The following is a 10093-nucleotide window of genomic DNA, read 5'->3' as shown; positions in this document are numbered from 1 at the left end:
ATTATTATTTAAAATATAATAAGTACGTTAATAAGTTTGAAAAGTATAACTAGGTACTTATAAAGTCTTTTATATATTTAAAATACCGTTTTCTATTCGTCTCTTTTTTTAATTTTAATTTAATTAAATACCCCTTTAAAATCTATTACGGTAAATTATTAAACTCCGTATAATATTTCCCTAAGTTCTATAATAAAAGGTAATAAATAATAATTCTTTTTAATAATTTCGTTAAGTCCTTTATAATCGATTATAGGTCTAAGCTTCTTTTTACTTTTCTTAAGTATAAAGAAAATTAATACTTTTATTAAAGAGGATAATAGTCTTATATAACCCTTTTTAAATTTATTATTAATATATTCGTTAAGTTCGTCGTATTCGAATTAATTTATAAAATATAATAAATAAAACTTAAGCTATATCCCTTTTTTTAATTCGATTTTTATATCCTAATTATTATATTCTAATAGTTTTATTTCTTTTTTTAAAGCGAATAGTTTTATATAAATCCGGTATTTTTTAAATATAGTTTAGAATAGGTCCGATCCTCGATCGTCCGTACCGAATATAAATATTTTAATAAGTTTTATCGTTTTAATAAAAGCGATATATTTAATTTATTTTCGTTCGTTAAGTATTATGTAAGACTTATTTAAACCCTTTTTTTTAAATCGTTTAATAACTAAGTTTATTTAATAAAATTAACCGGTTTTTTAATTTATCCGTAGATTATATTTTTATAACCACGAGATTCTTAAAATAACGTCGGTATTTCCGATCTCTATAATATTATATTTTAATTATTTTAGTTAATTATTAATATATATCGTAAAGTATATAGTCTCTTAGTTAATATATCTATTATTATAATTAACTTATTCTTTTTTTATTATTCGTAAGGTATACGGGTTTATTTTCCGTATTTATAATAATTTATATTTATTTACTGTTTTTAATAAAATAAAAATTCTTTAAACGCCGTTATCGATAATAGCGCTTATATTATATCCGTTTATTTAAAATTTAAATCGTAAATATTCCTCGTCGGGGAGTATTATAAAATATAAGAATTTATTTATTTTAACCGCTTTTTATCGTTTTTTTATAATTAATATACTTAGTTTTTTAATATCTCGAGGGCTAATACCTATTTTTTTTTATAAACTATTTATAATTAGTTATTAAATCGGGACGCCTCTATCCTTTAATAAATAAATATAATACGTTAATAATATTATAAATATTATTTATTTTTTCGTTAATAAGTTCTTTCTTTTTAAAAAATAATTTATAATTTCTAAATACTTTAATATTAAATTATATATTTAAAATATATCGGTTATATAAATAATCTTTTAAATCCTTAATAAGCTAATTTAGTTCTCCCTAAAAACTTATAAATTTTTATTATTTTAACTATTTATTTAAATCGGCTTCCTTTTTAATAATAAAATCGTTAATATTAAACAATATTTTATAATCGATTTTTAATTAAATACGTCGTTAAGCGACGTCGCAAGGCCCGTCCGAATTATAAAATAATTATTAACTTATTAACTATTTATAATCCGATATATTAATATTATTTAAAAAAGGGTCGTAATCTAATCCCTTGGTATTAAATTCCGTAAATATATCGTTAATAATTTCTTTACTTAAATTATTTAACTTAGTATTTTTTTTAAATATAAAAAAGTTTTATTTTAAACGGAGTATATTATCTTTTATTATTACTTTAAATTATTTATATAATCGCTATTATAAAATAATAAAGACTATTTTTATAATTAGATATTAAAAAATATAAGTATTTACCGTATAATAAGCCTCGTTTAATTCTTTAATACGTTAATAATAACGTTCTTTTAACGTCTAAAGTCCGTATATTAAATATATAATATCTATTTCTTTACCGATTTCGTATTTTAATTAAAAAAAGTCTTTTTTTATTTTAGCTTTTAATCGTTTCTAAAATCGTTACTAAAATAAAACGAATATTATTTTTATGTCTAATCGCTTTTTCTTTAATAATCGGCCGGTTTTATAATAGCTAATTAAAATACAAATATAATTTTTATTATAATCCTTTATCGTTAAAAAGCGCTATTCGTAATATTAAATTATTTTATTAAATATTTATTATATTATATAAATAGATTTATTTAAAATCTATATTTTATGAATTAAGATTTCGTTTTTTAACTAAAATAAGTCGTCTTTATTTTTAACTATTATCCTTTTTTTTAATTTACCTTTTACTATCGTAAGGGTTTACGCTCAATTAAAAAAACTAATAAGTTATATTCTAATTACTTCGTATATTATTAATAATATTTAAATATACTCTTTATTATAATTTTTAATAATCTTAAGGCGTTAAACTACTTTTTACTTATTTATTATAATAAGGGTTTTATTAAAGGGTTTCTTAAGGTATTATTTTAATTATTCCTTATTATCTTAATAAATAAAGTAGTTATCGTCGTAATATATAGTTTAAAAAAGTAATTTATAAAATACTTTTTTAGAAATAATATTAATTTATTTCTTAGGGATAAGTCGTTATTAAATTCGTTTAAGCTATTTATAATTTTTAATTATATATCTTAACTTATCGTAATTATAATATTTAAATTTTTTTTTTAATAGGATTAGTTTTATTTTACTATATTAAGATTTATAAGTCCGCTATATTATTTATAAATAATAGTTTATTAAAGGTTATTATTCTTATTATAGCGGTGTTTTTAATTAAAATTATATTAAAATTACTATTAATACTTACGTCTTACGTTAAGTTCTTATTATTATTTTTTCTTTTCTTTTTTTTTTTTATAAAAGCGGTTATCGATTTTAATTACGAGTTTAATATATTAAAAAAAATCATTTAATTTATCAATCTTAATAAGTTCGTCCTTAACTTTATCCTTAAGTCCTTAATAAAATATAAAAATCTTAATATCGTTAATAAAATTAAGTTAAGTATTAAAACGTTTAAACTCGGTTAAGTAATCCTTTATTAATTTAATTTATTAAAATTATAATATATTACGCTCGGCTTATCGTTTTTTATTTAGATTTTAAAAAAGCGATTTAAAAGCTTTTTTAAACTTGTTAAAATTATAATAAATATCTCGTATTTTAATAAAGTATTCGTTAAGGGTTTCTTTTTTAAAATATTCTTCTTAAAAAAGTTCGAATTATTTAAAAACTCGTTTTTTAAAAAAGCTAACGGCGTATACGACTTTTTTAATTTTATTATTAAAATCTCTTTAATAAAAATTTTAAAAATTCTTAATTTAAATTAAAAATCTTTTTAAAATTCTAAAAGTCTTATTAAAAATAATAAATACGTTAAGTTTAAGCTTTTATTATCCTCTATTAAAAAAAGTAATAACGATATTAATAGTACTTTAAAATGTATTTACTTAATTAACGAGGTTTAAAACCTTTTAGCGTTTGTTCTTAAGTTTTTTAAATATAACGTTAAATATTCTTTATATCTCGGTAATATTACGGTCGTTTTTAATTTAAATTTCTATTAATCGAGTAGTAATAGTATTAAAAAGGTCCGTTAGTTCTTTATTATATTAAATACTTTAATTAACGACGTAACGTATTTAAGTATATATTATTTTATTAAAGACTGCGTCCTTATTAAAATTATATTTAATATCGGGTATCTCTACGTCTCTTTTAGCTTAAACTAGCTCGGCGTTTAAAACTTAAGGCTTTTTACCTTTATTAAAAAAAGATTCGATAAATATTATTCGTATTATTTAATAAGTTTTTATAAAGTCGATTTACTAAATAAGAGTAATTAAAATATTACGATCGATTAATTATAATAAGGTTTATATTAATAAAAGTCGGGGCTATGATATTTATAAATAGTAATCGTTATAAAAATAATTTTAATAAAACTATTATTTATAAGTCGTAAAATAAGTAAGGTTTTAGTAATTAATCGTAGTTTTATTAAATAAATTCTTAATAAAAATAGTTAAAAATAATCGTAAGATTTAATACGAAGTTAATTATTAAAAAAGTTATAAAAATCTATTTTTAAGCTTAGCTCGGGCTATTTTATATATAAATCTTAATCGTAAATATATTTTTTATAATATCTTATTTATTATTATTCGATCGTTTATCGAGTAGTCGTCCGTTTTATATTTTTATAATCGCCCGTTTTATTTATTTATAGGCGTCTATTTTTTATTTTATTATACGATCGTAATTATATAATTTATTTATAATTTTTCTGTTTTAAAAGAGGCCGTTTAAGTTCTTATTGTTGTATATATAGTATAGTAGCCGCCGTAGGTCCTATAAGGTAGGGCCCTAGTTTAGCAATGCGTGTTGGGTCGTAATAAATAATAACGAGGCCGTTTTTTAATAAATACGATTATTTAAATAAGGCTTCGATAAGATTTAATATTAATTTATTATTTATTATATATTATAATAAAAGGATATAAAAAGCGTAAAAGTTAAAAATAAATATAATATAATTTAATATAAAATAATTTAAATAAATATATTAACGTAAGAAAATGTTAATAAGCGAGCCTTTACCGCTTTTAAAACGAAGTATTTATAGTTTATATATTTCTTTAAGCTAATAATAGTGTATAGCTATTATACCCGTGTAAGAGTTATGCCCGTATATTAATTATTTATACCCGTGTATTAATTCCTATTTAAAAATAATAAAAAAAAGTTTAAATAAAGTTAATAAAGCGGTTTAATTTAATATTTACTTATTTTATTACGTATAAGATATTTCGTTTATTAAATAACTTAATTAACGTTATAGTTAATTAATATTTAATTAGTTTTTTTTAATTTATACAAGCTCTAGCGTTATAAATATCTTATTAAATAAATAAAAATTTTGAAAACTACTTTTAAATAATAGTACGTATATCGTAAATTTAAATCTTAACTTATCGGTTTACAAAGTTAATAATATCTTAAACTATTTAAATAAACTTATAATATAAAAACTATATAAAAGTTTAAAAACTAAAGTTATAATTATATTAATTATATTAAAAGTTTAAATAATAATATAAAAGTTATTTCCCTTTTTCTTAAACTTCGATAATAATTTATTATTTATAACCGTATTTACGAAACTTATATTATAAAATACTAATATTTTATATAAACTTAAGCTTATTAAACCGATTATATTAAAAAATATATTAAATAATTCGGCCTTAAGTTTTATACTTATTCCGTTTTATAATATTAAATTTATTAGCTTTTATAAATATATTAACTTAATCAAAAAAGGCATTATAAATTTATTTTAAATTATTAAAAATCGATAAATTTAAGATTTTAGTGATAAAAAAAAGATTAATTATTTAGAATATAATAAAAAGCTATAATTTAAAAACACGCTTCGTTTTGAAAACAGGATTAATATAAAAATAAATAAAGTAATAAATTAACTTAAGGACCTTATATTTCTTATTATTAACAATTATATTTTTATTATTAAAAAAGTATTATTATTAATTATTAATTAATTTTAATAACTGATAAAATAAATTAAAAAGTATTGTTAAACTATTTTATTATAAAATTAAAAATCTATTAAAACTATTTATTAAAAAAAAAAGGGGGTTATATTTTAAAACAAAATCGTAAAAAAATAATTCACTAAGTTTTTATTATTTGTTTTAAAAAATAATAAATAAAATATAATATAAGTTTTATATTAAAATAATTATTTATCAAAAGTCGCGTATTTTATAATATATTAGCTAAGAGTTTAATATAAAGTTATACTATTTTTAAAGATTATTAATTTTATAAAATTAATTAATATTTAAATAGCTATTTTTTTTAAAAAAAAATAATAGCGATTAGTTAAATAATAATAGGAGGCCGTAATTAATTAATAATTTCTCTTATAAAAAAAAAGTTTTATTAATATAAGTATTATTTTAAAATTAACTTCATAAAATATTTTTAATTTTAATTAAAAAAGCTATTATAGATAAATAATATAAATTAGATTTAAAAACTTAATAATATAAATTTAAAATAAAAAGATTAATAAAATAAAAGGGTTAAAATATTTTATAAATATTTAATAGAATTTAATTATATTAATAATATTTTTTTTAAATTTATTAAAAGGTCGAATAGCGACGTCGGTATAAGAGCGACGCCGGTATAAGAGCGACGCCGGTATATTAATTTCCTTTTATTAATTCTTAATATTTCTTTTATTAAACAAAGCATTTTTTATTATTCTTATATTAATAAAACATTAACCTCGGCTTATAATAATAAATAATCTTTTTAACTTGTCAATATTTATATTTACTAAATTAAAAAATTAAATATTTTTTTACTATTTTATTAATTATTTTATTTATTATTTTTTAATTTAATTAAAAAGTTTTTTATTTTATATTTATTATATTAATTTATAAAAATTTAAAATTCAAAATAATATAATAAAATATTTAAAAATAAAAAAAATAAAAATAAATATAATTTAATTTTAAAATTAAATTTTAAGTTTTATGTAATTATTATTGATTTTTTAAAATTTAATTTAATTTAATAAAGTTAAAAACTTATTAAACCGTCGTTATTTAAGCGTAAAGTAGCTAAGTTAATATAGCGTACGGTAGCGGCATTTTTATACCCTAATTTCATGTATACGTTAGGTCGTAATACTTAGCTATTGACGTTTTATAAGGTCTTCTAATCTCAAATTCTCCGCTTTAGCTCTTAAGACGATCTTGCCTCTTTCCCTAAAAGCTCTATATAAATCCACTGACAGTGTAATATAGTTAAGGTTTTTAATTATTGAAAGCGACCCTGGTTATATACGTAAAGAATGTCTTGTAGGGTAAAGTCTTATAGAGGCTTTAAAATGAACAACTGCGGTAACAAAGTTCTGACGAGGTTGGGTAGACGATCAAGTTTTGAGCGTCTATCACCTGGCCCTTATTTCACTCCAACTTTTGCTTTCTTATTTCCACCCTCATAAATGCCGGCTTTTGTAGTACGGGAAACTTTTCTCATGAATTAGGCGAGAGACCAATGGTCTGATCATTGATGGCATTTGGCATCTTCGAGGCAAGGAAAATAAATTTTATTATAGAGTATACAAGGCCCCTCCGCAACCTCTAATCGTTGTGGCTAGAAATTTCTCAACCGTAAAAAAGCTCAAATTTGGTGGCGAACCCTGGGCTGGTTGGATTTACATCCTTGATAGGGTGTAGGATCATAGGCGGCAAACAAGGTCTGCCGTTGTTGATCTCCCAGTCTCGCCCCCCAATATCCGTATCAATGTATCCCATCCAGTTGTTATACAGCCTTGAAGGAGGTTCAGCACGATAGTACCACGTGATTCCTTGGTACCTACGCTCTCTACCATAACCCATTGCACTCCCTTGGCCACCACTTTCGCCATTAGGTCCAGGGTTGAACCAGTCGTCAAGGAACTTTCCGTTCCAAGGCCGATCAAACCACGTAGGGTGAGGAGCAAAAACCGCTTTCAACCCATGGAGTAGTGCAACTGTCTGGGGCGTCATTTCTGAGGCTATGTGATTACCACGGAGGTTCTCAACATGCATGATATCCAAAAGACGCTTAGATATGCGCGACTGCGTCACGATAGTACATCGTCGAGGGAGTGATGTTGCCGGATGCCGTTCATCTTTGTAGCCCCAAATGTGGTCTGCAAAAATCCAGCTGCTGTTGACAGGGTTGAAGATGGGACCAAGTGTGATCAAATCTGCCTCCTCGTCAACTCCCCAGGCATACTGATCATCTCGTGGATCTGCCGTTGGTGGCTTTGGTCCAACCGGGTTGATGAAAGGCACTTTCGGAGGTCCCCAAACTTGGGCACCGCTAGTCTGCTTCTCGACGTATTCGCGGAAGTCAGTCCATGTTCCGTGATGGTCAGGAATATAATATCGCTCATTACGTTCCCATAAACCCCTGCGCGGCTGGTTTCTTGAAAAACCTCTCAGCTTCTCCAAAAAATCATAGTTGTGTCCAACAACCCTGACATCCATCTCCCAGTTCCAGATGTAATCGAATTCGGGGTGGTCCGTACTGAACTTTTGAACGGACAGCCACTGTGCATGGTGAACACTTTTTTCATCATCTTCAGTGAGTGCTGTATATATGTCCCATACGACTTGGTCGTTCCAGAGCTTGGTAATTCCATGAAACTCTCGAGGTACATGTTCATCTAGAACATGTTGATATGCTGTCTTGTCGCCCTTCAGGTTGACCGAACGGTCGTGGACGTGTAACAGAAGGAAGACTTGGTATTCTCCGCCCGAACGAAGGGAAAGTTCGGAGATAAGAGACCTAATGGCTTGCTTGTCATTCTCGGTGTATCGTTTGCCAGTAAAAGTGCGAAGGAGAACCGCGGTTCGAGACTCAGTCTTTGTTGTTGTCGTGGACAACCTGCCTGAGGTCTCTTCTTCTTCCGCTCCTGTCTTTCGTCTCTGAATGCTTCCGGTATTCGTGTAAACGGTGTCAACATAGGCGTTTGGCTTCCCGGTACTAAATCGGGCGGCATTCTCCTTGACACAGTTTGCCTGTAGACTGCCCCAATCAACGCTATTCCAATCTACGGGCAGACTGTTCGTTTTGAGCTGAAGAGTGTGACCGTAGGGGCCAAGCCTACTTTCGCGTTCGTAGCAGAGATTGCCGTCCATGTTGAAAATGTCGAAGCTGCCGAAGGAAGGCTGGGGAAACTTTGCAGGGCGGCCTCTGAAGACAAGCAGATCTTCCACATGCTCCCCATTAGCACCCAGACATGGCACATACGGGGGGCGTCCATCTTTCTTCCAATCCTCTCCATTGTAGTCAGGGTAGGGATTGAAATGGACAGGCTGGTGGTTCGAGTATGGTTTCTCTTCCTCGCTGGAATCTCGAAGACGCGCCGCATGTGGATCTGTCCTGTTGTCCACATCAATTAAGGTATTCAGAGTATTGCCGTAGATTGCACCACTGCCGGGAAGCCTATCGACGAAGTCAAGTTAGCTGCATGTATGGACATGATGACGGCAGGCCATCCAAAAACACCTACTTCTTAGCAGCCTCATATTCCCTGGCAAACTCGTCCCGTAGCTTTTGTTCATATTCTTCCTCTTTCTGTTTGATTGCTTCCTCTTCCTGTTTCTGCTTCTTTTCTGTCTGCTTCACAGCCTCTGCTTCATGCTTGAGTGCTTCTTCTTCCTTTTTCAGCGCATCCTCCTCTTTCTTCAATGCTTCCGCTTCTTGCTGTAAAGTTTCCACATCCTGCTTCAAGGCGTCGGCATCCTGTTTTAGAGTTTCCTCTTGTTGTTGTTCGTGCTCTTCTTCGCTGTTCTCTGGTGGAGTGATAGATTCAGTGGGATGCTCCACGGGATAGGCGGGTTGTTGCTCGGGAAGGTTTTCAGGAGGCGGGTTATGCGTTGCGTCTTGCCAGGAAGCAAACTGGACACCCGGTTCATTTCCTACTCTGAGAAAAAAATGAATGGCAATGCCAGCAAAAGCCAGCAAGAGCAAAGTTCTAGGACGAACTCTCGGGGCAACCAAACCTCTGGGGAAGGTTTGCTTGGCCATTTTCGATTTTTCTGACAACCAGGACTGAGACATGTCAAAACCTAATCAAATCGGATGGAGTTGCGGGAACCATTCGTTGAGAAGCCTTATGATCGAGGTTGAACTTTCTTGAGACGAGAATGACATGAGATGGCACGCTAAAAAATGTCAAAGACAGGCTATTTTGGACTGTCTGGAGACACTGAACTTCATTTCCCTTCATGTTTGCTAACCGGGTTGACCGGGAAAGTCGGAGCTTAGAGTTCAGCCAAGAGTATGAGCAGAAAGGTTTATTTAATTAAATGAAGCTCTAAACGCGTCCAGAAAACCTTATTCAGATTGACAGTGACATTACGAAACCTGATTTGCTTCAACCGTAAAGAGATACAACCGTCAAGAAATCCGATGACTGACTCAGGAGGCCCTGGGCACAAATTGTGTGACCACGACAATCCCCGTCGCCTGCTGGGAAACTGCTTCAGCATTCGATCAATCCAATACTATTCCACCAATA

The 10093-nt window shown here is 27.4% G+C and overlaps 1 protein-coding gene across 1 annotated transcript; it reads right to left on the bottom strand.

Moving 5' to 3' along the window:
• Positions 1-7184: 7184 nt before the first annotated feature.
• CORC01_00091 (uncharacterized protein) lies at positions 7185-9600 on the bottom strand (the record flags this gene model as incomplete). Its single annotated transcript, XM_022611749.1, has 2 exons — positions 7185-9015; positions 9083-9600. The coding sequence occupies 2 exons, from the start codon at positions 9598-9600 to the stop codon at positions 7185-7187; spliced, it is 2349 nt and encodes a 782-aa protein (XP_022481754.1).
• Between the last annotated feature and the right edge of the window lie 493 nt (positions 9601-10093).

Source organism: Colletotrichum orchidophilum, assembly GCF_001831195.1.
Source record: "Colletotrichum orchidophilum strain IMI 309357 chromosome Unknown Scaffold_1.1, whole genome shotgun sequence".
Classification (NCBI taxonomy): Eukaryota; Fungi; Ascomycota; class Sordariomycetes; order Glomerellales; family Glomerellaceae; genus Colletotrichum; species Colletotrichum orchidophilum.
The sequence above is the reverse complement of the archived record's forward strand: the minus strand, read 5'-3'. Positions and strand labels throughout refer to the sequence as shown.